This window comes from Caloenas nicobarica, chromosome 28 (assembly GCF_036013445.1).
Source record: "Caloenas nicobarica isolate bCalNic1 chromosome 28, bCalNic1.hap1, whole genome shotgun sequence".
Classification (NCBI taxonomy): domain Eukaryota; kingdom Metazoa; phylum Chordata; class Aves; order Columbiformes; family Columbidae; genus Caloenas; species Caloenas nicobarica.
In genome coordinates this window covers 526,471-554,404 of record NC_088272.1, presented here as the reverse complement: position 1 = coordinate 554,404, position 27,934 = coordinate 526,471, and the positions used below count along the sequence as shown (strand labels likewise).

Genomic DNA, 27,934 nt, shown 5'->3' with positions numbered 1-27,934 from the left:
GCGGGCGCTGATTGGCCGAGACCGCGGGGGGGGGGCGTGGCCAGGCGGCGGTGAATGGGGGGCGTGGCCGCGCGGCGTCAATGGGGACGGGCTGAGCGCGGCGGCCAATGGGAGCGCGGCCACGCCCCCGGGACCCGGCGGCCAATGGGAGCGCGGGGGGCGTGGCCGCCTCAGTCGCCGCGCGGGAGCCGGAGCGACCGGTAAAAGGACGGGGCGGGGGGGGGTAGGGCGGGTTTAACCGCTCGTATCGCGGCCCCTATCGCGATATCGACCTCGCGATCGCCATTCCCGACCCGCGTTCCCCCCGCCGCCGCCAGCCGAGGGCGGGCCCGGGGTTTTAGCGGCGTCGCAGAGCAGCAAGCGGCTCCTTCTTCACCCGGGGTGGGGGGAAGAAGCGGTTCCGTTCCCCTCCTCGGATTTTGGGGGGTCGTACAGGGGCTCCCTGAAGCGATCGGGGGATTCCGAGGCGGGGACTCGGGGGTTACCGGAGCTGGTCGGGCCGTTCGGGCGTTTCCGGAGGGTACGGGGAGGGTTCGGGTATTTCCGGAGCCAATCGGAGACTCCCGGGGAGGGTTCGGCGCTTTCCGGAGTCACTCGGGGAGGTTCGGGAATTTCCGGAGCCAATCGGTGCGTTCCGGGATGATTCGGGGATTTCCGGAGCCAATCGGAGAGTCCCGGGGAGGGTTCGGAGGTTTCCGGAGCCAATCGGTGGGTTCGGCGCTTTCCGGAGTCACTCGGGCAGGTTCGGGGGTTTCCGGAGCCAATCGGTGAGTCCCGGGAGGGTTCGGGGGTTCACGGAGCCAATCGGAGGGGTCCGGGCGGGTTCGGGGATTTCCGGAGCCAATCGGTGAGTCCCGGGCGGGTTCGGGGGTTTCCGGAGCCAATCGGTGAGTCCCGGGCGGGTTCGGGGGTTTCCGGAGCCAGTTTCCGGCACCTGACCCCGCCTCTTCCTCCCGCAGGTGGAGCCAAACCCGGAAGCGGCGCCGCAAAACCCTTTAAAACCTCGTTTCTTTCAACTTTTCGTCATTAAAATCTATTTGTTGAGCTTATTCTGTTTCGCTTATCCTCTTTTCTGGTGGTTTTTGTCTGATTTCTGCTGGTTTTTTTAATTCGGGAAGGGGAAAATGGTGAAAAAATGGGTTAAAAGGCAGGGAAATAATGGTTAAAAAAATAAATAAAGGCTAAAAAAGTGATTAAAGCGGGAAAAGGTTAAAAAAGGGAAGAGAGGGCAAGATATTTCAAAGGATATTAAAAGGGGAAATTAATTGAAAGCGCGAAATTGGGGGGGAAATTATTAAAAACGGAATAAAGGGGAAAACGCCACGGTGGGGGGGCGGGACCTGGAAAAGGGCGGGAAAATCCGCGGCGGGGATTGGCTGCTGGGGCGCCGCGCCGCCATTTTGTGTGTGGCGGGGCCGCCATCTTGTGTGTGGCGGGGCCGCCATCTTGTGTGTGGCGGGGCCGCCATCTTGTGTGTGGCGGGGCCGCCATTTTGTGTGTGGCGGGGTCGCCATCTTGGGTGTGGCGATGCCGCCATGTTGGGTGCGTCGCGGGCGCCATTTTGAGTGTGGCGGGAAAGCGCGGGGCTTTCGGGGCGGAAGGGGCGGGGTTTGGGGCGGAAGGGGCGGGGCTCGGCGCTCTAATGGCGGCTCCCGAGGCGGCGGCGGCGGCCGAAGGGGAAAACGGGGACGGGGATGAGGAGGAGGAGGCGCTGAGGAGGCTGCAGGTGGGTCCCGCACTCCTGGGGCCGGTTTGCGGGAGGATTGCCCGGACGCCTGGGTCCCTCGGGGCACTCCTGGGTCCCTTGCCCGAACTCCTGGGTCCCCTGGGGCATTCCTGGGTCCCTCGGGGCACTCCTGGGTCTCTCCCCGAACTCCTGGGTCCCTTGGGGCACTCCTGGGTCCCCTCGCGAACTCCTGGGTCCCTTGGGGCACTCCTGGGACTCTCCCCGAACTCCTGGGTCCCCTGGGGCACTCCTGGGTCCCTTGCCCGACCTCCTGGGTCCCCTTCCTGAACTCCTGGGTCCCTTGGGGCACTCCTGGGTTCCTTGCCGACCTCCTGGGTCCCTTGGGGCACTCCTGGGTCTATCCCCGAACTCCTGGGTCCCTCGGGGCACTCCTGGGTCTCTCCCCGAACTCCTGGGTCCCTTGCCCGACCTCCTGGGTCCCTTGGGGCACTCCTGGGTCCCCTTCCTGAACTCCTGGGTCCCTTGGGGCACTCCTGGGTCTATCCCCGAACTCCTGGGTCCCCTGGGGCACTCCTGGGTCCCTTGCCTGACCTCCTGGGTCCCTTGGGGCCCCCCTGGGTCCCTCCCCTCCCGAACTCCTGGGTCCCTCCCCGCCCGACCTCCTGGGTCCCTCGGGGCACTCCTGGGTCCCTTGCCCGAACTCCTGGGTCCCTTGGGGCACTCCTGGGTCCCCTCCCGAACTCCTGTGTCCGTTGGGGCACTCCTGGGTCCCCCTCCCGAACTCCTGGGTCCCTTGGGGCACTCCTGGGTCCCTTGCCGACCTCCTGGCTCCCTTGGGGCACTCCTGGGTCCCCTCCCGAACTCCTGGGTCCCTTGGGGCACTCCTGGGTCTATCCCCGAACTCCTGGGTCACCTGGGGCATTCCTGGGTCCCCTCCCGAACTCCTGGGTCCCTTGGGGCACTCCTGGGTCCCTTGCCGACCTCCTGGGTCCCTTGGGGCACTCCTGGGTCCCTTGCCCGACCTCCTGGGTCCCTTGGGGCACTCCTGGGTCCCTTGCCGACCTCCTGGGTCCCTTGGGGCACTCCTGGGTCCCCTCCCGACCTCCTGGGTCCCTCGGGGCACTCCTGGGTCCCTTGCCGACCTCCTGGGTCCATTGGGGCACTCCTGGGTCCCCTCCCGAACTCCTGTGTCCGTTGGGGCACTCCTGGGTCTCTCCCCGAATTCCTGGGTCCCTTGGGGCACTCCTGGGTCTATCCCCGAACTCCTGGGTCCCTTGGGGCACTCCAGGGTCTCTCCCCGAACTCCTGGCTCCCTGGGGCACTCCTGGGTCCCTCGGGGCACTCCTGGGTCTCTCCCCGAACTCCTGGGTCCCTTGGGGCACTCCTGGGTCCCCTCGCGAACTCCTGGGTCCCTTGGGGCACTCCTGGGTCCCTCCCCTCCCGAACTTGTGTGTCCCTTGGGGCACTCCTGGGTCCCTTGCCCGAACTCCTGGGTCCCTTGGGGCACTCCTGGGTCCCTCCCGAACTCCTGGGTCCCTCGGGGCCCCCCTGGGTCCCTCCCCTCCCGAACTCCTGGGTCCCTTGGGGCACTCCTGGGTCCCTTGCCCGAACTCCTGGGTCCCCTGGGGCATTCCTGGGTCCCTCGGGGCACTCCTGGGTCTATCCCCGAACTCCTGGGTCCCTTGGGGCACTCCTGGGTCCCCTCCCGAACTCGTGTGTCCCTTGGGGCACTCCTGGGTCCCTTGAGGCACTCCTGGGTCCACTCCCGAACTCCTGGGTCCCTTGGGGCCCCCCTGGGTCCCTCCTGAGCTCCTGGGTCCCCTCCCGAACTCCTGGGTCCCTTGGGGCACTCCTGGGTTCCTTGCCGACCTCCTGGGTCCCTTGGGGCACTCCTGGGTCTATCCCCGAACTCCTGGGTCCCTCGGGGCACTCCTGGGTCTCTCCCCGAACTACTGGGTCCCCTGGGGCACTCCTGGGTCCCTCCCCTCCCGAACTTGTGTGTCCCTTGGGGCCCCCCTGGGTCCCTCCCCTCCCAAACTCCTGGGTCCCTCCCCGCCCGACCTCCTGGGTCCCTTGGGGCACTCCTGGGTCTATCCCCGAACTCCTGGGTCCCTCGGGGCACTCCTGGGTCCCCTCCCGAACTCCTGTGTCCCCCCCTCCAGGACCTGGTGACCGAACTTCACCGTTTCCGTGACAGCCTCCCCAAGAAGCCCCGTGACCCCGGCGCTGACTCCGCTGACCCCGCTGACTCCGCTGACCCCGCTGACCCCGCTGACCCCGAGGCCCTGGCCCGGCAGATGGAGGCGACGCTGCAGCTCATGGACCAAGTGACGGGTAACGGGGGCCAGCGGGGGGCGACGGGGGCCGGCGGGGGTCGACGGGGGCCAGCGGGGGTCGACGGGGGCCAGCGGGGGACGACGGGGGCCAGCGGGGGACGACGGGGGCCAGTGGGGGTCGATAGGGACGATGGGGGCCAGCGGGGGTCGATAGGGGCCAGCAGGGCCACCATATCGAGTGTGGCCTGGTCGCCATGGTTACCCCCAGCCGCCATGTTGAGTGTGGCCTGGTCGCCATGGAGACCCCTTGGCCGCCATATTGAGAGTGGCCTGGTCGCCATGGTTACCCCCTGGCTGCCATATCGAGAGTGGCCTGGTCGCCATGGTTACCCCCAGCCACCATGTTGAGTGTGGCCTGGTCGCCATGGAGACCCCTTGGCCGCCATATTGAGAGTGGCCTGGTCGCCATGGAGACCCCTTGGCCGCCATACTGAGAGTGGCCTGGTCGCCATGGTTACCCCCTGGCTGCCATATCGAGAGTGGCCTGGTCGCCATGGTTACCCCCAGCCACCATGTTGAGTGTGGCCTGGTCGCCATGGAGACCCCCTGGCCGCCATATTGAGAGTGGCCTGGTCGCCATGGTTACCTCCAGCCACCATGTTGAGAGTGGCCTGGTCGCCATGGAGACCCCTCGGCCGCCTTATTGAGAGTGGCTTGGTCGCTATGGTTACCCCCACCCACCATGTTGAGAGTGGCCTGGTTGCCATGGAGACCCCTTGGCCGCCACATTGAGAGTGGCCTGGTCGCCATGGAGACCCCTTGGCCGCCATATTGAGTGTGGCCTGGTCGCCATGGAGACCCCTTGGCCGCCACATTGAGAGTGGCCTGGTCACCATGGTTACCCCCTGGTTGCCATGTTGAGAGTGGCCTGGTCGCCATGGAGACCCCTTGGCCGCCATATTGAGAGTGGCCTGGTCGCCATGGAGACCCCTTGGCCGCCACATTGAGAGTGGCCTGGTCGCCTTGGAGACCCCTTGGCCGCCATATTGAGTGTGGCCTGGTCGCCATGGTTACCCCCAGCCGCCATGTTGAGTGTGGCCTGGTCGCCATGGTTACCCCCAGCCGCCATGTTGAGTGTGGCCTGGTCGCCATGGAGACCCCTTGGCCGCCATGTTGAGAGTGGCTTGGTCGCCGTGGAGACCCCTTGGCCGCCATATTGAGTGTGGCCTGGTCGCCGTGGAGACCCCTTGGCCGCCATGTTGAGAGTGGCCTGGTCACCATGGTTACCCCCTGGCCGCCATATTGAGAGTGGCCTGGTCGCCATGGTTACCCCCACCCACCATGTTGAGTGTGGCCTGGTTGCCATGGAGACCCCTTGGCCGCCATATTGAGAGTGGCCTGGTCACCATGGTTACCCCCACCCACCATGTTGAGTGTGGCCTGGTTGCCATGGAGACCCCTTGGCCGCCATGTTGAGTGTGGCCTGGCCGCCATGGGCCCGGCCGCCATGGAGCCCCCCCGGCCACCACGGCCCCCGGGCGCGTCCGCCGCGTGCAGCGCGTCCGCAGCGCGTGGCCTTGCCGTCCCGCAGTGCCGCCGTCGTCGCGGGCGCGGGCGCTGCTGCTGCGGGCGCAGGCGCTGGCGGTGGCGCCGCAGGGCGCGGCGGGGGCGGAGCAGGCGCTGGGCCGCGCCGTGAAGCTGGAGCCGCGGCTGAGCCGCGCCTGGACGCGGCTGGGGGAGCTGCGCTGGCGCCGCGGGGACCTGCGGGGGGCGCACGACTGCTTCCGGGGCGCGCTGCAGCACGTGAGCGTCCGCTTCGGGTGGTCTGGGGGGAGGTGGGGCAGTTTTGGGTTGGTTTGGGGGATTTTGGGGGTATTTGGGTTGATTTGAGGGATTTGAGGGGTATTTGGGTTGATTTGAGAGAGTTTTGGGTTGGTTTGGGGGATTTTGGGGGTATTTGGGTTGATTTGAGGGATTTGAGGGGTATTTGGGTTGATTTGGGGGATTTTAGAGTTGGTTTTTTGGGGGTATTTGGGTTGATTTGAGAGTTTTGGGGGAATTTTGGGTTGGTTTTGGGGGAATTTTGGGTTGATTTGGGGGGAATTCTGGGGGAATTTGGGGGAGTTTTTGGGGGTATTTGGGTTGATTTGAGGGATTTTGAGGGAATTTTGGGTTGGTTTTGGGGATTTTTGAGTTGATTTGGGGGGAATTTTGGGGGAATTTGGGGGAGTTTCTGGGGGGTATTTGGGTTGATTTGAGGGGTATTTGGGTTGATTTGGGTTGATTTGAGAGTTTTGGGGGAATTTTGGGTTGATTTGGGGGGAATTTTGGGGGAATTTGGGGGAGTTTTTGGGGGGTATTTGGGTTGATTGGGGGGATTTTGGGGTTGGTTTTTTGGGGGTATTTGGGTTGAGTTGAGAGAGTTTTGGGGGAATTTTGGGGAGTTTTTGGGGGTATTTGGGTTGATTTGAGGGATTTGAGGGGTATTTGGGTTGATTTGGGTTGATTTGAGAGAGTTTTGGGTTGGTTTTGGGGGAGTTTGGGGGGTATTTGGGTTGATTTGGGTTGATTTGAGAGTTTTGGGGGAATTTTGGGTTGATTTGGGGGGAATTTTGGAGGAATTTGGGGGAGTCTTGGGGGGTATTTGGGTTGATTTGGGGGATTTTGGGGTTGGTTTTTTGGGGGTATTTGGGTTGATTTGAGAGAGTTTTGGGGGAATTTTGGGTTGGTTTTGGGGGAGTTTTTGGGTTGATTTTGGGGATTTTTGGGTTGATTTTTGGGGGGTATTTGGGTTGATTTTGGGGGGGATTTTGGGTTGATTTGGGGGGAATTTTGGGGGAGTTTTTGGGGGTATTTGGGTTGATTTGAGGGATTTTGGGGGAATTTTGGGTTGATTTGAGAGAGTTGGGGGGGAATTTGGGGTTGATTTGGGGGGATTTGGGGTTGATTTGGGGGATTTTGGGGCTTTTGGGGTTGATTTTGGGTTGATTTGGGGCATTTTGGGGCATTATTGGGTGAATTTGGGGCATTATTGGGTGAATTTGGAGGAATTTCGAGGGGATTTTGGGGGTGAATTTGGGGATTTGGGGGAATTTCGAAGGGCTTAATTAAGGGGTTAATTGAGGGGAATTGGGGGCCTGGCGGCCATCTTGAGTGCGGCATCTCCAGCACATCACGTGTCCCCAAATGTCCTGAAACGTGCGGAAACGTCCCCAAACACGGCAGGGGGAGGACGCGGAGGCGCGGCGGCTGCTGTCGATGGTGCTGCGGGCCGGGGGGGGGGACAGGGACAGGGACGGGGACAAGGACAACATGGGCGCCCTGCGGGAGAGCCGGGACCAGGCCGAGGCCGCCGTGCGCTGCGACCCCCGCGACGGCAGCAGCTGGTGTACGGATTGGGGGCATTTGGGGAAATTTGGGGGAAAACTTGGGGGGAATTTGGGGGTTTGGGGGGGAAATTTGGGGGAAATATGGGGGCTTTGGGGGAAAATTTGCGGGGAAATTTGGGGGTTTAATGGGGGGATTTGAAGGGAAATTGGGGGTTTTGGGGGTTTCATGGGGGATTTGGGGGGAAATTTGGAGGTTTAATGGGGGATTTGAAGGGAAATTGGGGGTTTTGGGGGTTTCATGGGGGAGTTGGGGGGAAATTTGGAGGTTTAATGGGGGATTTTGGGGGGAAATTTGGGGGTTTTGGAGGGAAATTTGGTGCCTAAGGGGGACTGGGGGTAAATTTGGGACCTAAGGGAGTATTGGGGGGAAATTTGGGGGGAATTTTGGGATCTAAGGGGCGATTTGGGGGGAAATTTGGGGGTTTAGTGGGGATTTTGGGGGGAAATTTCAGGGGGATTGAATGGGATTTGGGGACGTTGAAGGGGAAATTTGGGGTATAAGGGGACATTGGGGAGGAGATTTGGGGGTTTCATGGGGGATTTGGGGGTTTAATGGGCGATTTGGGGGGATTTGGGGAGAATTTTGGAGGTTTAATGGGGGTTATGAGCGGAAATTTCGGGGGTTTGGGGGAAATTTGGGAGGATTTTGGGTTTTAACGGGGGATTTGGGGGGAAATTTCGGATAAATTTGGGCGGATTTGGGGGTTTAGTGGGGGTTTCGGGGAGAATTTTGTGGTCAACTTGGGGACTTAATGTGGTTTTTGGTGGAAATTCAGGTTTTCTGGGGGGGTCTAACCCCGTGTTTTTCCCCCCCCATAGACGTGCTGGGCAACGCGTACGTGTCGCTGTTTTTCGCTGGGGGGCAGAACCCCCAGGACGCCCAGCGGGCCTTGGGGGCCTACGCACAGGCTGTACGTGTGGGGCCGGGGCACTTTTGGGGGGAAAAACCAGCTTTTTTTGGGGAAAAAAAAAATGGGGGTTTCGGGGCCTGCGGGCCTGCGGGGTAGGATCAGGCCTGGGCGGTTGCTAGGGGGGGGCGGTTGCTAGGGGGCGTGGCCACGTGATCGCCGCGGGCCTATGGGGTTGCTGCGGGGTTGCCAGGGGGCGTGGTGTTGCTAAGGGGCGTGGCCACGTAATCGCCGCGGGCCTATGGGGTTGCTGCGGGGTTGCCAGGGGGCGTGGCCACGTGAGTGCCGCGGGCCTATGGGGTTGCCAGGGGGCGTGGCCACGGGGGTCTCTACAGGTCTAGGGGTTGCTGGGGGGCGTGGCGTTGCTAGGGGGCGTGGCGAAGTGATCACAGCGGGCCTATGGGGTCGCTGAGAGGTTGCTAGGGGGCGGGGCGTTGCTAGAGGGCGGGGCTAAGGCCGGATTTCCCCCCCCCCCCCCCCCAAAACAGGAGCGGGTGGACCCCAAAGCTGCCAACAACCCCGACCTGCACCTCAACCGCGCCACCGTGAGCCAATGGGGAGCCGGCAGGGGCGGGCCGGGGGGCGTGGCCGCCGCGGTTTGACCAATAGCGTCAAGGCGGGCGCGGAGCGGCAGGCGCGGCAGCCAATCAGCGCTCTCCGGAGCCGCCGCAGCAGCAGAGGCGGGCCCCGCGTGGAGCGGCAGGCGCGGCGGCCAATGGGAAGCCACCCCCGGGGGCGCCGCAGCCAATCAGCGCTCTCCGGCAGCTCCTCCAATACCAGGAGCGCTTCGGGGCGGCGCTGGACGGGCTGAGCCGCGCGGCGGCGCTGGCGCCCGGGTGGGCGGAGCCTCGGCGGCGCCACGCCCACCTGCTGGACTTCCTGGAGCGGCTGCGCGCGGCGCTGGCCAATCGGGTGAGGGGGGCGTGGCCGAGGGGGGCGTGGCCTCCGCAGGGGAGTATATAAGGCGGGACCGGAAGCGGTTTGGGGCATTTGAGAGGGGAATTCGGAGGGTTTGGGGGCAGTTTGGGGGAATTAAAGGGATTTGGGGGCGATTTAAGCTGGTTTGGGGACGTTTTGAGGGGTTTTCAGGGCGTTTTGGGGGGAAATTAATAGAAATAAGGGGGAATTCGGGGGATTTGGGGGCTTCTAATGGCATTTTGAAGCATTTTAAAGGGTTTTTGAGGCATTTTAATGGGCTTTTGAGGCATTTTAAAGGATTTTTGAGGCATTATAAGGAGATTTGGGGGGATTTTATGGGGATTTAGGGGCATTTTAAAGGAATTTTGGGGCATTTTAACGGGATTTGGGGGCATTTTAAAGAGGTTTTCGGGCTTCTATGGGGGTTTTTGGGGGAAATTAATGGATTTCGGGGCTATTCAGGGAATTTGGGGGCAAAATAAGGGGGCTTGGGGGCAATTTTGGGGCAAATTAAAGGGATTTTCATGGCATTTTAAGGGGATTTTGGGGAAAATTGTTGGAAATTTGGAGGAATTACGGGAATTTGGGGCATTTTAAGGGGGCAAATGATGGAAATTCCGGGGAAAATTAAGGGGGTTTGGGGGTCAAATTAATTGGGGGGAAATGAGGGGGTTCGGGGGGAAACTTGGGGGAAAATCTGGGGGATTTGGGGGAAAATTAATGGAAATATGGGGTAATTAATGGAAATTTGGGGGAAATGAAGGGGGTTTGGAGGTTTTAAGGGGATTTTGGGGCGAAATAAGGGGGTTTCGTGGCAATCTGGTTGGGGAATCAAAGGGATTTGGGGGGAAATACGTGGAAATTTGGGGGAAATTAAGGGGTTTTTGGGCTCGCAGGTCCGGCCGCGGGGGGGACGGAGCCGGCGGGGACTGGAAGTGGGCGGAGCTGCGGCGGGAGGCGTGGCCAGCGAAGGGCTCCGCCCCCTGCGGCCAGGAGCCAATCCCGGACAAGTGCTGAGTGGGCGCGTCCTGTTCACCCTGAGCCCCCCGGAGAGGGTCCCGCTGTGAGTGACGGGTGTCAATCAAAGACCGGGGGGACCCAGGCGTGCCCCAAGGGAGCCAGGCATTTGGGGGGGGGCCATCACGTGACGCCCCCTTGTCCAATCAGGGCGCTGGGCGTGGCCGTGGGGGGCGGGGCCGTCGCCGTCGTCACCGTTTACAACGCGGCGCCCGGGTGGGGGGTGGGGCCGGGGGAGGGGCTGGGCGTGCCCAACCCCCACCTGACCCTGCACCAGCATCTGCACCAGGGCCAGGTAAGGGGGGGACTGGGAGACACTGGGGGGTCACTGGGTTGGACTGGGAGGGACTGGGAGGGACTGGGGGGTCACTGGGAGGGAAATGGGGGGGTTACTGGGATGAACTGGGAGGAGGTTTGGGGGAACTGGGATGAACTGGGATGAACTGGGAGGGACTGGGGGTCACTGGGATGTTACTGGGATCATACTGGGGGACACTGGGAGGAGATTTGGGGTCCCTGGGAGGCACTGGGATGAACTGGGACGGGGTTTGGGGGAACTGGGATGAACTGGGAGGGACTGGGCGTTACTGGGATGAACTGGGAGGAGCTTTGGGGGAACTGGGAGGGACGGGGGTGATACTGGGACGTTACTGGGAGGCACTGGGGGTCACTGGGATGAACTGGGAGGCTCGGGGGGGGTCACTGGTTTCCCCTGGCGGCCCCAGCTGGCCCGTACTGGTGTTCAGTGGTCCGTACTGGTGTTCACTGGCCCGTACTGGTGTTCACTGGTCCAGACCTTCTCGTTCCCGGGCATCCGGGTCTCGTCTCCTCTCTCCCTATTGGTCAACGGGAAGCGCCCGCCCCCCAGCGCGCTGGCCCCGCCCCGCCTGGCGCTCTCGGCCCCGCCCCCTCTGCCGGACACGCCCCCGGCGCCGCAATAAACGGCCCCTGATTGGCTGGGAACTCCCGCGCCGCGCGCCCGCCGCCATCTTAGGAGGGTCGGGGCGCGTCTCCATGGCGACGGGCGCCATCTTGGGAGGGTCGGGGCGCGTCTCCATGGCGACGGGCGCCATCTTGGGAAGGTCGCGGCGCGTCTCCATGGCGACCGGCGCCATCTTGGGAGGGTCGGGGCGCGTCTCCATGGCGACGGGCGCCATCTTGGGAGGGTCGCGGCGCGTCTCCATGGCGACCGGCGCCATCTTGGGCGCGTCGTGCCGTCCCGCTGCCGCCGCCATGTTGGGCGCGGCGGCGCCTCCTCCCTCCTCCTCCTCCTCCTCCTCCAAAATGGCCGCCAGGTCCTGCAGGTCACGCGCGGGCCCCAAGATGGCGGACAGGAAGCGGGGGGAGACCACGCCCTCCGGCTGCGGAAAGGGGCGGGGCTGAGGCCTGCCCGAACTCCTGGGTCCCTCCCGAACTCCTGGGTCCCTCCCGCTCCCCCACCTGCAGCAGCACCCGGGGCTCCAGCGGGGGCAGGGCGGCCGTCCCGGGCTGCTCCTCCTCTTCGTCGTGCAGGGGGCGCCCCAGGGCGGCCATGACACTTTCGTATTCGCTCACGGCCCCCGGGGGCGCCCCTCCCCCCCCGCGCGGGGGGCGGGCGCAGGGCGGGGGGAGGGGCAGCCACGCCAACCCGCTCTGGGGGCACCTGTGGGGGGGGGAGGGGGCGGGGTGAGAACCGGCCCCGCCCCTTTGCGGCCCCTCCCCCCCCCCCCCCCCCCGTGACTCACACTAGGATGACGGGGGGGGGAGGGGCGGCCCAGGGAGGGCCCCACGCGTTGGTGCCGCCGCGGAGCATCATGGGGAACGGGGGCTGGCCCCGCCCACAACGGCCGGGGGGGGCGGAGCTTGGGAGAGGAGCGTCCCCATTGGTCCCCGTGGGTCCCTATTGGCTCCTATGGTTTCTGTGGGGCCCTATGGGGCTCTACGGGTCCCCATTGGTCTCTATGGGTCCCCATTGGTGTCTATGGGTCCCCACTGGTCTCCATGGGTCCCTATGGGTCTCTATGGTCCCTATAGGTCTCTATGGGTCCCCACTGGTCTCTATGGGTCCCTATAGGTCCCTATGGGTCTCTATGGGTCCCCATTGGTGTTTATGGGTCTCTATGGTCCCTATGGGTCTCTATGGGGCTCTATGGGTCTCTATGGGGCTCTATGGGTCCCAATGGATCTCTATGGGTCCCCCATTGGTGTTTATGGCTCCCTATGGGTCCCTATGGGTCTCTATGGGGCTCTGTGGGTCTCTATGGGGCTCTATGGGTCCCAATGGATCTCTATGGGTCCCCCATTGGTGTTTATGGGTCCCTATGGGTCCCTATGGGTCTCTATGGCGCTCTGTGGGTCTCTATGGGGCTCTATGGGTCCCCACTGGTCTCTATAGGTCCCTATGGGTCTCTATGGGTCTCTATGGTCCCTATGGGTCCCTATGGGTCTCTATGGTCCCTATGGGTCTCTATGGGTCTCTATGGGTCTCTATGGGTCCCTATGGGTCCCTATGGGTCTCTATGGTCCCTATAGGTCTCTATGGGTCTCTATGGTCCCTATGGGTCCCTATGGGTCTCTATGGGTCCCTATGGGGCTCTATGGGTCTCTATGGTCCCTGTGGGTCTCTATGGGTCCCTATGGGGCTCTATGGGTCTCTATGGTCCCTATGGGTCTCTATGGTCCCCACTGGTCCCCACGTGCCCCTCACGTGCCCCCCTGTACAAACCATCCGTCCTTTAATCATCAACTCGTAACGAGGTATCAAAATTAAAAGGGGGGGGGGGGGAGGGGCGGGGGGGGGCGGGGCCGGACCGGGGTGGGGGGAGGGGCCACGACTGCACGAGCACGGCGGGGGCGGGGCGGGCGGCGGGCGTTTTGGGGCGAATCGCGGGGATTCGGGGGCTTTAGGAGTCGTCCTCGCCGTTGGCGCTGTCCCGGTCGTCCTCGCCCTCCTCCGCCTCCTTCTCGTCCCCCTTGATGGACTCCAGCTGCCCAAAAAAACGCCACATTCCACAATTCACCCCCTAAATCGGCGGAATTCACCCCAAAATACGCGACAGGCGCCTCGAGATCACCAGAAAGTCACCTCAGGATGGCAAAAACTCCCCCGTTTCTGCCTCAAAACGGCGACAACGCGCCGCAGGTTTCCCTCTGGTTTGTGAAAATTTACCTCAAAGTCCCCAGGTCTGTGTCAAAACTGGGAGAATTTACCTCAAAATCACCGTGTTTGCCTCAAAATCACCAGAGTTTACCTCAAAATCACCAGAATTTACCTCAAGATCACCAGAATTTACCTCAAAATCACCGTGTTTGCCTCAAAATCACCAGAGTTTACCTCAAAATCACCAGAATTTACCTCAAAATCACCAGAGTTTACCTCAAAATCACCAGGTTTACCTCAAAATCACCAGAATTTACCTCAAAATCACCAGAGTTTACCTCAAAATCACCAGAATTTACCTCAAAATCACCAGAGTTTACCTCAAAATCACCAGAATTTACCTCAAAATCACCAGAGTTTACCTCAAAATCGCCATGTTTGCCTCAAAATTGCCTGGTTTTCACCTCAGAATCACCAGAGTTTACCTCAGAATCACTAGAATTTACCTCAAAATCAATACATTTTTCCTCAAACTCACCCGAATTTTGCTCAGAATTGCCACACGGACCTCAAAATTGAGGGGATTTCGCCGAGAACTACCAGAATTTACCTCAAAACCTCTAGGATTTCCCTCAAAATCCCCAGGATTTACCTCTGAATCAGTGTTCACTCTCAAACTTTGAGGATTTTTAATGATTTTCGAATAACTTGTGAGAATTTTCGAGGATTTCTAAGCATATTTGAGAATTTTGGATGATTTTTTTGAGGGTATCAGGATTTTTTTAGAATTTGTGCAGATTTTTGATGAGTTTTGAGAATTTTCGAGGCATTTTTAAGATTTCTGCGAATTTTTGAGGCGTTTTTAAGATCTCTGAGAATTTTTGATGAGTTTATAGTATTTTTCAAAGCATTTTTAAGACTTCTGAGATTTTTTTCAGATTTCTGAGAGTTTTTGATGAGTTTAGAGTAGTTTCGAGGCGTTTTTAACGTTTCTGAGACTTTTTCAGGATTTCAGAAAATTTTTGATGAGTTCGGAGAATTTTTGAGGTGTTTTTAAGATTCCTGCGAATTTTTGATGCGTTTTCAGAATTTTGGAGCATTTTTTAAGCTTTCTGTGAATTTTTGAATGAGTTTTCAGAATTTGAGGCATTTTTAGGCTGAGACTTTTTGACGAGTTTTGAGCCTTTTCGAGGATTTTTCCCGATTTCTGCGAATTTTTGATGAGTTTTCAGAATTTTCGGGCATTTCTTCAGATTTCTGATAATTTCTTCGGATTCCCGAGAATTTTTGATACCTGACGACTCCAGCGAACTCCCGAGTATCTTTGGGTCGTTCCGCGAACGTTCGCGTTCCGAGGAGCCGGAGGGTTTGTGGGGGTTTTGTGGCTGTTCCCGCGGGGCTTGGGGTGCGGGAGTGGTGGCGTTTGGGGGATTTTTGGGGTGTTTTTGGGATTTTGGGGTGCCCACCTGCTCGTCGCCCCTCTCCTCGGCCTCCTCGTCATCCAGCAGGTCGCCCTCCTCCCCCGACTCGTCGCCGGCGCCGCCGGGCTCGCCCTTCCCCCCCGCGCCGCTCTCCTCCTTCTTGGGCTCCTCCTCGGCCTTCTCGCTCTTCTGTTCTGGGGGGAAAAGGCCCGGAATCGGTTAAAACGCGCCCGGACGTGACGGTGGCGTTGGGGGACGTTTCGTTGGGTTTTGAAGACATTATGTTGGGTTTTGGGAGCATTTCGGTGGGTTTCGGGGACTTACGATGCGTTTTGGGGACTCTACGATGGGTTTTGGGGATGTTAAGTTGGGTTTTGAGGATGTTATGTTGGGTTTTGGGGGCGTTATGTTGCATTTTGGGGATATTATGATGGGTTTTGGGGCATTTCGTTGGGGTTTGGGGACGTTTCGTTGGGGTTTGGGGACGTTACGATGGGGTTTGGGGACATCACGTTGGGTTTTGGGGACATTTCATTTGGTTTTGGGGACGTTACGATGGGTTTTGGGGGCATTTTGTTGGGTTTTGAGGACGTTTTGTTGGGTTTTGAGGGTATTACAATGGGTTTTGGGAACGTTTCATTGGGTTTTGGGGATGTTTCGTTGGGTTTTGGAGACATTTCGTTGGGTTTTGAGGATGTTTCGTTGGGTTTGGGGGACATTTCGTTGGGTTTTGGGGCTGTTTCATTGGGTTTTGGAGACATTTCGTTGGGTTTTGAGGATGTTTCGTTGGGTTTTGGGGACATTTCGTTGGGTTTTGGGGCTGTTTCATTGGGTTTGGGGGACGTTACAATGGGTTTTGGGGCTGTTTCATCGGGTTTTGGGCCGTCCCGGCCAGAACTCACTCTGCTCGCGGTCGATGCGCTCCAGGCTCTCCAGCAGCGCGTCCACCTTCTGCTTGATCTGGCTCAGCTCCTTCTTGATGCTCTGCAGGTCGTCGCCCTTCACTGATGGCACAAAATGCCAAGATTTACCTCAAAATCACCAAGAATGACCTCAAAACTGCCAAGGTTTACCTAAAACTGCCAAGGTTTACCTCAAACCTGCCAAGATTTACCTCAAACCTGCCAAGATTTACCTCAAAACTGCCAAGATGTACCTCAAAATCACCAAGATTTACCTCAAAACTGCCAAGATTTACCCCAAATTGCCAAGATTTACCCCCAAACTGCCAAGATTAACCTCAAAGCTGCCAAGATTTACCCAAAATCGCCAAGATTTACCCCAAAATCGCCAAGATTTACCTCAAAATCACCGAGGTTTACCTCGAAACTGCCAAGATTTACCTCAAAACTGCAAAGGTTTACCCCAAAACTGCAAAGATTTACCTCAAAATCACCAAGAATTACCTCAAAACTGCCAAGATGTACCTCAAAATCACCAAGATTTACCTCAAAACTGCCAAGATTTACCCAAAATCACCAAGATCTACCCAAAATCGCCAAGATTTACCCCCAAATCGCCAAGATTTACTCAAAACTGCAAAGGTTTACCTCAAAACTGCAAAGATTTACCTCAAAATCACCAAGAATTACCTCAAAACTGCCAAGATTTACCCCAAAATCACCAAGATTTACCTCAAAACTGCCAAGATTTACCCCAAAATCGCCAAGGTTTACTCAAAACCGCAAAGGTTTACCTCAAAACCGCAAAGGTTTACCTCAAAACTGCCAAGATTTACCTCAAACCTGCCAAGATTTACCTCAAAATTGCCAAATTTACCTCAAAACTGCCAAGATTTACCCCAAATAGCCAAGATTTACCCCAAAACTGCCAAGATTTACCTCAAAGCTGCCAAGATTTACCCCAAATCACCAAGATTTACCTCAAAATCACCGAGGTTTACCTCGAAACTGCCAAGATTTACCTCAAAACTGCAAAGGTTTACCCCAACACTGCAAAGGTTTACCTCAAAATCACCAAGATTTACCTCAAAACTGCCAAGATTTACCCCAAATCGCCAAAATTTACCCCAAAATCGCCAAGATTTACCCCAAAATTGCCAAGATTTACCTCAAAGCTGCCAAGATTTACCCAAAATCACCAAGATTTACCCCCAAATCGCCAAGATTTACTCAAAACTGCCAAGATGTACCTCAAAATCACCAAGATTAACCTCAAAACTGCCAAGATTTACCCCAAAATCACCAAGATTTACTCAAAACTGCAAAGGTTTACCTCAAAACTGCCAAGATTTACCTCAAAACTGCCAAGATTTACCCCAAATAGCCAAGATTTACCCCAAAACTGCCAAGATTTACCTCAAAGCTGCCAAGATTTACCCAAAATCACCAAGATTTACCTCAAAATCACCGAGGTTTACCTGAAAACTGCCAAGATTTACTCAAAACTGCAAAGGTTTACCCCAAAACTGCAAAGGTTTACCTCAAAATCACCAAGATTTACCTCAAAACTGCCAAGATTTACCCCAAATCGCCAAAATTTACCCCAAAATCGCCAAGATTTACCTCAAAATCGCCAAGATTTACCCCAAAATTGCCAAGATTTACCTCAAAGCTGCCAAGATTTACCCAAAATCGCCAAGATTTACCCCAAAATCGTTAAGGTTTACCTCAAAATCGCCGAGGTTTACCTCAAAACTGCCGAGGTTTACCTCCCCCCGGCGGCCATCTTGTCCCTTTCCCCTCGGCCGCCATCTTGTCCTGTTTCCCTCCCAGCCTCCGTCTTGTGCCAACCCCCTCGGCCGCCATCTTGTCCTGTTTCCCTCCCAGCCTCCATCTTGTCCTGTTTCCCTCCCAGCCTCCATCTTGTCCCTTTCCCCTCGGCCGCCATCTTGTCCTGTTTCCCTCCCAGCCTCCATCTTGTCCCAATCCCCTCGGCCGCCATCTTGTCCTGTTTCCCTCCCAGCCTCCATCTTGTCCTGTTTCCCTCCCAGCCTCCATCTTGTCCCTTTCCCCTCGGCCGCCATCTTGTCCTGTTTCCCTCCCAGCCTCCGTCTTGTCCCAACCCCCTCGGCCGCCATCTTGTCCTGTTTCCCTCCCAGCCTCCATCTTGTCCCTTTCCCCTCAGCCGCCATCTTGTCCTGTTTCCCTCCCAGCCTCCGTCTTGTCCTGTTTCCCTCCCAGCCTCCATCTTGTCCCTTTCCCCTCGGCCACCATCTTGTCCTGTTTCCCTCCCAGCCTCCATCTTGTCCTGTTTCCCTCCCAGCCTCCATCTTGTCCTGTTTCCCTCCCAGCTGCCATCTTGTGCCAACCCCCTCGGCCGCCATCTTGTCCTGTTTCCCTCCCAGCCTCCATCTTGTCCCTTTCCCCTCAGCCGCCATCTTGTCCTGTTTCCCTCCCAGCCTCCATCTTGTCCCTTTCCCCTCGGCCGCCATCTTGTCCTGTTTCCCTCCCAGCCTCCATCTTGTGCCAACCCCTTCGGCCGCCATCTTGTCCTGTTTCCCTCCCAGCCTCCATCTTGTGCCAACCTCCTCGGCCGCCATCTTGTCCTGTTTCCCTCCCAGCCTCCATCTTGTCCCTTTCCCCTCGGCCGCCATCTTGTCCTGTTTCCCTCCCAGCCTCCATCTTGTCCCTTTCCCCTCGGCCTCCATCTTGTCCTGTTTCCCTCCCAGCCTCCATCTTGTGCCAACCCCCTCGGCCGCCATCTTGTCCTGTTTCCCTCCCAGCCTCCATCTTGTCCCTTTCCCCTCGGCCGCCATCTTGTCCTGTTTCCCTCCCAGCCTCCGTCTTGTCCCAACCCCCTCGGCCGCCATCTTGTCCTGTTTCCCTCCCAGCCTCCATCTTGTCCCTTTCCCCTCAGCCGCCATCTTGTCCTGTTTCCCTCCCAGCCTCCGTCTTGTCCTGTTTCCCTCCCAGCCTCCATCTTGTCCCTTTCCCCTCGGCCACCATCTTGTCCTGTTTCCCTCCCAGCCTCCATCTTGTCCCTTTCCCCTCGGCCGCCATCTTGTCCTGTTTCCCTCCCAGCCTCCATCTTGTCCTGTTTCCCTCCCAGCCTCCATCTTGTCCCTTTCCCCTCAGCCGCCATCTTGTCCTGTTTCCCTCCCAGCCTCCATCTTGTCCCTTTCCCCTCGGCCGCCATCTTGTCCTGTTTCCCTCCCAGCCTCCATCTTGTGCCAACCCCTTCGGCCGCCATCTTGTCCTGTTTCCCTCCCAGCCTCCATCTTGTGCCAACCTCCTCGGCCGCCATCTTGTCCTGTTTCCCTCCCAGCCTCCATCTTGTCCCTTTCCCCTCGGCCGCCATCTTGTCCTGTTTCCCTCCCAGCCTCCATCTTGTCCCTTTCCCCTCGGCCGCCATCTTGTCCTGTTTCCCTCCCAGCCTCCATCTTGTCCCAACCCCCTCGGCCGCCATCTTGTCCTGTTTCCCTCCCAGCCTCCATCTTGTGCCAACCCCCTCGGCCACCATCTTGTCCTGTTTCCCTCCCAGCCTCCATCTTGTGCCAACCCCCTTGGCCGCCATCTTGTCCTGTTTCCCTCCCAGCCTCCATCTTGTCCTGTTTCCCTCCCAGCCTCCGTCTTGTGCCAACCCCCTCGGCCGCCATCTTGTCCCCCGGCGGCCGCCATCTTGTCCTGTTTCCCTCCCAGCCTCCATCTTGTCCCTTTCCCCTCGGCCGCCATCTTGTCCTGTTTCCCTCCCAGCCTCCATCTTGTCCTGTTTCCCTCCCAGCCTCCATCTTGTCCCAACCCCCTCGGCCGCCATCTTGTCCCCCGGCGGCCGCCCTGCCCCTGTGGGACTCACGTTTCCCGGACTTGGAGGACGAGCCGCGCTGGCCGCTCTTGGAGTTGAAGCTCTTTCCGCGCCGGGAGGTGTTTCCGCCGCCCCCGGACACGCGCTGGCGCTTGGAGGGGACGACGGCGCGGGGGGCGATGGGGGGCGGCGGCGGGACGCGCGCCGGGTAGCTGTACATCCTGCAGGGGGCGCCCGAACGCCACGTTTTTGGGGGGAAAAACGCAGATTTGGGGGACGACAATGCGGGGTTTTGGCGGGAAGCGGGAGGTACGTGGGGGTTTGAAAGAAAAATAAAGTGGTTTTTTGAGAAAGTGTGGGTTTTTTGGGGGAAAAAATGGGGGTTTGAGGGGGAAAGTGGGATTTGGGGGGGAGAAAAGTTTATGTGGAAAAAAGGGGGAAATGGAGGAAAATGGGGGTTTTGGCGGGAAATGAGGGTTATGGGGAGGTACGTGCAGGTTTAAAAAAAGAAAAAAAGGTGGGGTTTTTTTTAGAAAATGGTGCATTTTTGAGGAAAAAATGGGGGGTTGAGGGGGAAATTGGGATTTGGAGGGGAGAAAAGGGTTTTTTTGGAGGGAAATGGGGGGTTTTTGGCGGGAAATGGGTATGGGGAGGTACATGGGGCTTTAAAAGAAGAATAAAGGGGTTTTTTGAGAAAAAGTGGGGTTTTTATTAGGAAAAATGAGGTTTTTTGAGGGAAAAAAGAGCTTTGGGGGGAGAAAGAGGGGTTTTTGAGGAAAAAAAAAAGGGCTTTTTGGGAAAAAAGGTGGGTTTTTTTTGGAAAAAACCCTTTTGTGGGGGGAAAATGGGTTTTTATGAGAGAAATTGTGGGGTTTTTTTGGCAGGAAAAAAGAGGTTTTTTAGGGAAAATGGGGTTTTTATGGGGGGAAAAAGGTTTTCTGGCGGGAGAAAGGTGGTGGTTTTTTTCTTGGGGGAAAAAGGGGTTTTTATGAAAGGGAAAAAGGGCTTTCTTATGGGAAGAAAAAACAGAGTTTTTTTGGGGGGGAAAAGGGGTTTTTTTTTTGAAAAAAAAAAGTTTTTTTGGGAAAAAAGGGTTTTTTTGGAAAAAAGGAGTTTTTTGGGGAAAAAAGGGTTTTTTGGGGAAAAAAGGGATTGTTTTTTGGGAAAAAAAGGATTGTTTTTTGGGAAAAAAAGGATTGTTTTTTGGGAAAAAAGTGGTTTTTTGGGAAAAAATGGGTTTTTTTGGAAAAAAGGGGTTTTTTTGGGGAAAAAAGGGGTTTTTTGGGGGGAAAAAAGGGGTTTTTTTGGGGAAAAAAGGGTTTTTTTTCGGGAAACAAGGGTTTTTTGGGGAAAAAAGGGGTTTTTGGGGAAACAAGGGGGTTTTTTGGGGAAAAAAGGGATTGTGTTTTGGAAAAAAAGGGTGGTTTTGGAAAAAAAAGGGGTTTTTTGGGAAAAAAAGGGGGTTTTGGGGAAAAAGAAGTGGGTTTTTGGGGGAACAAAAGGCGTCTCATTGTGAGGACGGAACCTCTCACCTGTCGTAGTAATCGCGCTGGAAATCGTAATCGAGGTCAAACGACGACCTGGGGGGGAAACGGGGGTCACGGGGGGCCCGGGGGGCCCCGGGGGGGACCCCTGTGGGTCTGCAGGGGGCGGGGGGGTCTGTGGGTCCCACCTGACGAGGGGGGAGGGAGAAGGTGGGGCGGGTACTGACCCGTACATCTCGGCCGCCGAGCGCTTCACCCCGCCCTTGCCTCGGTTTACCTTGGGCTCGGCCGCCAGGTTGATGTCTGGGCGATTTGGGGGGAAACGGAGGGATTTTGGGGTTGGGTGGAGGCTCGGGATGGGGGGAAACGGGGGAGGAGGGGAGGGACGGCCCCCAGAGCCAACGGAACGGGGAGAAAGTCAAGGAAATGGGGGCAAAAGTCAACGGAGTGGGGTGAAAGTCAGTGGAATGGGGGTGAAAGTCAACAAAGTGGGGGTGAACGTCAACAAAGTGGGGACAGAAGTCAACGGAATGGGGACAGAAGTCAACGGAATGGTCACAAAAGCCAACAGAATGGGGACAAAAGTCAACGAAATGGGGACAAAAGTCAACGAAATGGGGACAAAAGCGAAATGGGGACAAAAGTCACAAAATGGGGACGAAAGCCAATGAAATGGCCACAAAAGTCAACGAAATGGTCACAAAACTCAACGAAATGGGGACAGAAGTCAACAAAATGGGGACAAAAGTCAAGCGAAATGGTCACAAAAGTCAACGAAATGGGGACAAGAGTCAACGAAATGGGGACAAGAGTCAATGAAATGGGGACAAGAGTCATTGGAACGGGCCCAAAAGTCAACGAAACAGGGACAGAAGTCAACGGAATGGGGACAAAAGTCAACGGAATGGGGACAAAAGTCAAGAAAATGGCACCAAATGTCAAAGAAATGGCCCCGCAAGTCAATGGAATGGGCCCAAAAGTCAACAAAATGGTCCCAAAATTCAACAAACTGTCCCAAAATACAGCAAATCGGCCTCAAAACCCAATGAAACATACTCAAAACCCAATGAAATGCCCCCCAAACCCATTGTAATACCCTCAAAACCAAACAAAATGTCCCCAAAACCCAACGAAACGTCCCCGCAAACCAACAAAATGGTCCCAAAAGTCAACAATCTGGCCCAAAATGCAGCGAAACGGCCTCGAAACCCATCGTAACGTCCCCAAAACCCAACAAAACGTCCCCCAAACCCTATGTGACATCCCCAAAACTCATCCCAACGCCCTAAAAACCCAACATAACGTCCCCAAAACCCAACAAAACACCCCAAAACCCATCGTAACATCCCCAAAATCCAACGTAACGCCCCTAAAGCCCATGGTAACAACCCCAAAATCCATCGTAACTTTCCCAAAACGCTACGAAACACCCCAAAATCCAACGAAACGCCTCCAAAACCCAGCATAACACCCCCAAAACCCAATGTAACATCCCCAAAACTCAACGTCATGTCCCCAAAACCCAACGAAACATCCTCAAAACCCAACGTAACGCCCCCAAGACCCAACATAACTTCCCCAAAACCCAACGCAACGTCCCCAAACCCCAACGCAACGTCCTCAAAACCCAACGCAATGTCCCCAAAACCCATCATAATGTCCTCAAAACCCAACGTTAACGCCCCCAAAACCCAACGTAACATCCCCAAAACCCATCGTAACGTCCCCAAAACCCAACTAAACGTCCCGAAATCCCAACGAAATGTCTCCAAAACTCAACGTGACATCCCCAAAACCCAATGAAACATCCCCAAACCCAATGTAACATCCCCAAAACCCATCCTAACGCCCCCAAAACCCATCGTAACTCCCCAAAACCCAAGGTAACATCCCCAAAACTCAACGTAATGTCCCCAAAACCCAATGTAACGCCCCCGAAACCCAACATAACGCCCCGAAACCCCCGGCGCTCACCGAGGACCTGCCCGGCGATCATGCGCCCGTCCTCCCCGGCCACGGCGGCGCGGGCGTTGCGCTCGTTGACGTACTGCACGAAGGCGAAGCCCTTGTGCACCGAGCAGCCCACGATCTTGCCGTACTTGGAGAAGATGGCCTCCACGTCGCTCTTCTTCACCACCAGCGTGTTGAGGTTGCCGATGAACACGCGCGAGTTCATGGACCGCGGGTCCGTCTTGTTGGTGACGTTGCTGGCCATGGCGGGGACCGGCTGGGGGACACCTGGGGGGGCGAGGAGGCGATGAAACACGGGGGTTTGGGGGCGTTTTGGGCGGTGGCGGCATCAGAACTCAACAATTTGGGTGGGGGTGGCATCAGAACTTGAGGTTTTGGGGGCGTGTTGGGTGGTGGCATCGATGAAACTCAGCAGTTTGGGTGGTGGAGTCTTCGAAACTCAACTATTTTGGGCGGTGGCGTCTTCAAAACTCAACAATTTGGGTGGTGGAGCCTTCAAAACTCAACATGTTGGGTGGTGGTGGCATCAAAACTCAAGAATTTGGGGGATTTTGGGTGGTGGTGGCATCAAAACTCAACGTGTTGGGTGGTCGTATCTTCACAACTCAACAAATTGGGGCATTTTCGTTGGTGGTGTCTTCAAAACTCAACGTTTTTGGGTCATTTTGGGTGGTGGCATCTTCAAAACTCAACACGTTGAGTGGTGGCGTCTTCAAACTCAACATTTTTGGGGCATTTTGGGTGGTGGTGGTGGTATCAAAACTCAACAGTTTGGGTCATTTTGGGTGGTGGCGTCTTCCGAACTCACCGGTTTTGGGGCATTTTGGGGGATTTTTGGGCGGATGCGCCACCGAAACCCATCATGTCGGGAGCGACGCCATCATCCAAGATGGCTGCCACGGCACTGACGTCACTGTTGGCTCTGCCCCCTCGTTAATTAACCGCCACTTACCTCCCGGGGGGGCGGGCTCATTAACGCCGCCCCTTAATTACCGCTGGGGATTCGTCCCCTCGTCTCCAGCCCCTCATTAATTAACACCCCTCCCCCTTAATTAGCGCCACCGTCTAATTAACATCGCGTAATCAGCGCCTCCGGTTAATTAACACCCCTTAAAAAGCGTCGTGCTTAAGTAACGCCCCTTAATTAGCGCCCCCCCCCCCCTCCCTTAAGCCTAATTAAGCCTAATTAAGCACTCGTTAATGTGCTCTTACCGTGGGGGGGGGGGGAGGGGCCAAGACGTCCGTGATTCGCCGGCGGCGGGAGGGGGAGGGGCCAAAGGGGGCGGGGCTTGGGGGGGGGGCCCGAAAAATGGCCGGAAACGGTGAAAAATTTAAAAAAAAAAAAAAAAACAACAATAAAAAAATAAAAAATTAAAAAAAAAAAAAGGCTTAAAAATAAAAAAAAAAACACATAAAAATAAAAAATTAAAAAAAAAAAAAACCAATAAAAATAATCAAAAAACCCTTAAAATTCTACGTGGCGGGGTGGGGGGTGCGGGGGGGAGGGGGATCCGCCCATTTTGGGGCGTGTTTTTGGGGCGGAAAAGTGAAAATTTGCGAGGAAAAGGCCCCAAAATTGGGGTGGGGGGAGGGGGCCGGTCCCGCCCCCGCCCCGTGGGGCCCATTTTGGGGGGTGGGGGGAGGGGGGGGGCAGGGGATGAAAGTGGGGGAGGGGAGGAAAATATTCATTTTTTTCGGTTTTGGGGTGAAAAAAGGAGAATTTGGCACTTACGGTCGCCGGCGGCTCTAAAAAAATCGCGCTGTGAAAAGAAGCACAAGAGGGGGTGGGGGAGGGGTTAGAGTGGGGGGGGGGGGAGGGGCGGGACCCCCCCCCGCGGACCCCAAAACGCGGCCCCTCCCCCCGCACGCACCCCCGCGAAAAGAATTGGCGAAAATTGGCTGATTTTAGCCCAAAACGGCGCTCGGGGCGGGGGGGGGGGGGGTGGGGGGGGGAAGGGGATGGGGGGGGAGGGGTTGGTGTCACCGCTGGGCCCTGTGGAATAAAAAGGGGGGAAATTGGGGTTTTCTGGGGGGAAAAGCGGCGATTTGGGGGGGGCGGGTTCGAAAGGGGAGGGAGGGACAGAATTTGGCCCCAAAATTTGGGGTTTTGCCTCAAAAGATTCATGGGGGAGGGGGGGGTGAGGCTAAAATTGGCCAATTCCCAAATTCGGGGGGGGATTATTCCTGGTTTTGGCCCCTTAAAATAAGGGGAAATCGGGTTTTTTGGGCGATTTGGCCTCAGGAAATCAAAGGCGGAAAAGGGGGTTTTGCGCTTTTTGCCCCAAAAGTGACAGGGAAAAAACGGGATTTTCCACAAAAAATGTGGTTCGGAAGGGGGTTTGACACCAAAATGTGCAAAATCCCAGATTTGGGGGGATTTACTCTGGTTTTGGCCCCTCAAAATAAGGCAGAAAAGGGGATTTTGGGAGCAATTTGGCCTCAGGAAATAAAAGGCGGGAAAAGGCTTTTTTCCGCTTTTTGCCCCAAAAGTGCCAGAAAAAATGGGATTTAAAGGGATTCGACCCCAAAATTTTCATGACGGAGGGGGCTTGACACCAAAATGTGCAAAAATCCCAAATTTGGGGGGATTTACTCCAGTTTTGGCCACTCAAAATAAGGGAGAAAAGGGGATTTTTGGGGCGATTTGGCCTCAGGAATTAAAAGGCGGGAAAAGCGTTTTTTTGCTCTTTTTGCCCCAAAAATGACGGGGGAAAAAAGGGATTTTGCCCCAAAATTTGAATGGGAGAGGTGTCTGAGGGGGCTTAGCACCATTTTGAGCCCCAAAATACGGTGGAAAAGGGTTTTTGCCGCTCCGAGTCCAAAAATGAGGTAAAACCCCCTGATTTTATGCTGGTTTTGCACCCAAAATCATGCGGAAAACGGAATTTTTCTCATTTTTGCCGCAAAAATTAGACAAGGGAGTTTAACACCATTTTGAGCCCCAAAGTGAAGTGAAAAAAGGATTTTTGTGCTGGTTTCACCTCAAAAATTCTGCGGAAAAGCCAATTTCCCCTGTTTTCACCTCAAAAATAACTGGCTTGACCCCAATTTCCCCCGTTTCAGCCCCAAAAAGGTAACGGAAAAAGGGATTTGATGTCATTTTTTAACACTAAAAAAAAAAACAGGAAAAAGATGATTTCTGCCGGTTCTGACCCAAAAATCCTGTGGAAAAGAGGTTTTTTTTCCTTTTTTGCCCCCCAAAAAAGAGGCAAAACCCACGATTTTTGCCAATTTGGCGAAAAAATAAAGGAGAATTTTGCCTCTTCCTACCCGCCAAAAAAAGGGCTGGAAAAGGGAATTTTCAGTGTTTTGGCCCAAAAACGAGGCAAAAAACGGGATTTTATGCTGGTTTTACCTCCAAAACTCTGCAGAAAAGCCGATTTCCCCTGTTTTCCCCTCAAAACTTGGGGTTTTGACCCAATTTCCCCCAGATTAGCCCCAAAACATTGCTAAAAAGAGCATTTAACCCCATTCCCCCCCCAAAACGAGGGGAAAAAATCTGGCTTATGCTCCTTTTCCCCCAAAAAATCCGCGGAAAAAGGATTTTCTTTCCCTTTTTAATCCTCAAAACGAGGCGGAAAAGGCGACTGAGCCCTTAAAATTACTCAGAAACGAGGCGTTTTCCCTCAATTTCACTTCAAGAACTGCGGGGGGGTTTCCCGCCATTCCTCACCCCTTACAACAAACCCCAAAATGGCTTTTTTCACCCCAAAAATGGCACAAACACACTTTTTTTTTTTTCCCCGGGGGGCTGAATTTAATCCTCTGTGAGGTGCGGGCAGGGGGGTGCCCCCCCAAAAACAAGGGGAAAAAGGGGTTTTTCCCAAAAAAATGTTAAGGGGGAAGGGGGGTGTTTTGTTTTCCCGCGCTGCTGAGCCTGGAAGAGAAGCACAAGCCACGCCCCCTCCCCAGGCCACGCCCCCCCCCGCGCCGTAACCACGCCCCCTCCGTTTAAATCAATGCGGCCCCGAGGCCACGCCCCCTCCCGTTTAAATCAATGCGCACCAAGGCCACGCCCCCCGCCGTAACCACGCCCCCTCCCTTTTAAATCAATGCGGCCCCGAGGCCACGCCCCCTCCCGTTAAAATCAATGCGCACCAAGGCCGCGCCCCCTCGCCTTAACCACGCCCCTCCCGGTAAATCAATGCGCACCAAGGCCACGCCCCCTCCCCGGTTAAACCAATGCACCCGAGGCCACGCCCCCCTGCCTTAACCACGCCCCCCCGCCTCCAAGCCACGCCCACCCCCCTCACCCCCCGCGCCGCCATCTTCCAGCCCCCCCCCACCTTCGCCTCTTTTCCCGCCTCGCGGCGCGAAGGACGCGGAAGCGCGGCCATTCCCACCCGCCCCGCCTTCCCCAGCACCGTGTCCCCTCCTCGTCTCGTCCCCGCTGCGCCCGCCGCCGCTTCCCCCTCACCGCTCCGGCCCCGCTCCGCTCCCGCCGCCTCTTCTGGGGCTGCTCGCAAAATGGCGCCCGCGCCGCCCTCTGCGCCGCACGGAGCGGGCGGGGGGGGCGGGCCGCAGCGCGCCTCGCAATCCCGCCCCGCGATTGGCTCGGGGCGGCGTCACTCATGCGCGCGGCCAATCGCAGCGGAGGGGCGGGGCGGCGGAGGCGGCTTGTCAGTCACGGCGAGGGGCGGGGCTTGGCGCTGATTGGCTGAGCGCCCCGGGGAGGGGAAGGAGGAGGCGCGACCGCGCTGATTGGTGGGCGGGAGGGCGGGGCTTAACGGGGATTGGCTGCGGGGCTGTCAGTCAGCGGCGGGGCGGGAAGCGGGGGGGGGCGGTTAATGGCGGAGCCGCGGGTCCCAGTTTGAGCCCGATTTAAACCGGTTTTGGGGCTTTTTGGGCTGGTTTGGCCGCTTCTCTTGCTGGTTTAGGCCCTCCCGTGCTGGGCCGGCCCCCTTTTAAACTGGTTTCACCCGATTTAAACTGGTTTCACCCCGTTTTGACTGCTCCAACCCCGTTTATACCGGCTTAACCCCATTTAAGCTGGTCTCACCCTAATTTAAACTGGTTTGGGTCCATCCAAACTGGTTTTGTCCCAGTTCTTACTGGTTTAACCCCTTTTAAACCCACTTGA

The 27,934-nt window shown here is 56.8% G+C and overlaps 2 protein-coding genes across 5 annotated transcripts; one reads left to right on the top strand and one right to left on the bottom strand.

The window, feature by feature from the left end:
- The first annotated feature begins 1,628 nt into the window (after nucleotides 1–1,628).
- TTC5 (tetratricopeptide repeat domain 5) lies at nucleotides 1,629–11,162 on the top strand. 2 transcript variants are annotated; one of them, XM_065653064.1, is made up of 10 exons: nucleotides 1,629–1,726; nucleotides 3,850–4,021; nucleotides 5,555–5,766; nucleotides 7,189–7,351; nucleotides 8,172–8,263; nucleotides 8,749–8,805; nucleotides 9,026–9,172; nucleotides 10,075–10,241; nucleotides 10,346–10,490; nucleotides 10,990–11,162. In XM_065653064.1, exons 1-10 carry the CDS (start codon nucleotides 1,643–1,645, stop codon nucleotides 11,134–11,136), a joined length of 1,386 nt encoding a protein of 461 aa, XP_065509136.1. In that variant the 5' UTR covers nucleotides 1,629–1,642; the 3' UTR covers nucleotides 11,137–11,162. The 2 variants fall into 2 exon arrangements, with proteins under 2 accessions (XP_065509136.1, XP_065509137.1); XM_065653065.1 differs by having other exon boundaries at nucleotides 1,645–1,726; nucleotides 3,885–4,021.
- A 1,730-nt stretch (nucleotides 11,163–12,892) lies between these two features.
- HNRNPC (heterogeneous nuclear ribonucleoprotein C) lies at nucleotides 12,893–27,349 on the bottom strand. 3 transcript variants are annotated; one of them, XM_065653011.1, is made up of 10 exons: nucleotides 27,272–27,324; nucleotides 24,587–24,614; nucleotides 24,067–24,142; nucleotides 22,858–23,121; nucleotides 21,072–21,186; nucleotides 20,932–20,979; nucleotides 19,451–19,620; nucleotides 15,598–15,699; nucleotides 14,741–14,889; nucleotides 12,893–13,161 (listed from the first exon to the last, which is right to left on the bottom strand). In XM_065653011.1, the coding sequence occupies exons 4-10, from the start codon at nucleotides 23,096–23,098 to the stop codon at nucleotides 13,078–13,080; spliced, it is 909 nt and encodes a 302-aa protein (XP_065509083.1). In that variant the 5' UTR covers nucleotides 23,099–23,121; nucleotides 24,067–24,142; nucleotides 24,587–24,614; nucleotides 27,272–27,324; the 3' UTR covers nucleotides 12,893–13,077. The 3 variants fall into 3 exon arrangements, with proteins under 3 accessions (XP_065509083.1, XP_065509082.1, XP_065509084.1); XM_065653010.1 differs by lacking the exon at nucleotides 24,067–24,142 and having other exon boundaries at nucleotides 27,272–27,349; XM_065653012.1 differs by lacking the exon at nucleotides 24,067–24,142 and having other exon boundaries at nucleotides 13,073–13,161; nucleotides 14,741–14,884; nucleotides 27,272–27,349.
- Nucleotides 27,350–27,934: the final 585 nt, after the last annotated feature.

Excerpts from the sequence above, each read along its gene's own strand:
- HNRNPC (XM_065653010.1), bottom strand. The coding sequence starts at position 23,098 with ATGGCCAGCAACGTCACCAACAAGACGGACCCGCGGTCCATGAACTCG. Across the intron at positions 15,700-19,450 it reads GTCCTCCAAGTCCGGGAAAC|TGAAGGGCGACGACCTGCAG; the intron begins GTGAGTCCCACA and ends TTGTGCCATCAG. Across the intron at positions 13,162-14,740 it reads AGGAGAGGGGCGACGAGCAG|CTGGAGTCCATCAAGGGGGA; the intron begins GTGGGCACCCCA and ends TTTTTTGGGCAG.
- TTC5 (XM_065653064.1), top strand. The coding sequence starts at position 1,643 with ATGGCGGCTCCCGAGGCGGCGGCGGCGGCCGAAGGGGAAAACGGGGAC. Across the intron at positions 8,264-8,748 it reads TGGGGGCCTACGCACAGGCT|GAGCGGGTGGACCCCAAAGC; the intron begins GTACGTGTGGGG and ends CCCCCAAAACAG. Across the intron at positions 9,173-10,074 it reads GCGCGGCGCTGGCCAATCGG|GTCCGGCCGCGGGGGGGACG; the intron begins GTGAGGGGGGCG and ends TTGGGCTCGCAG.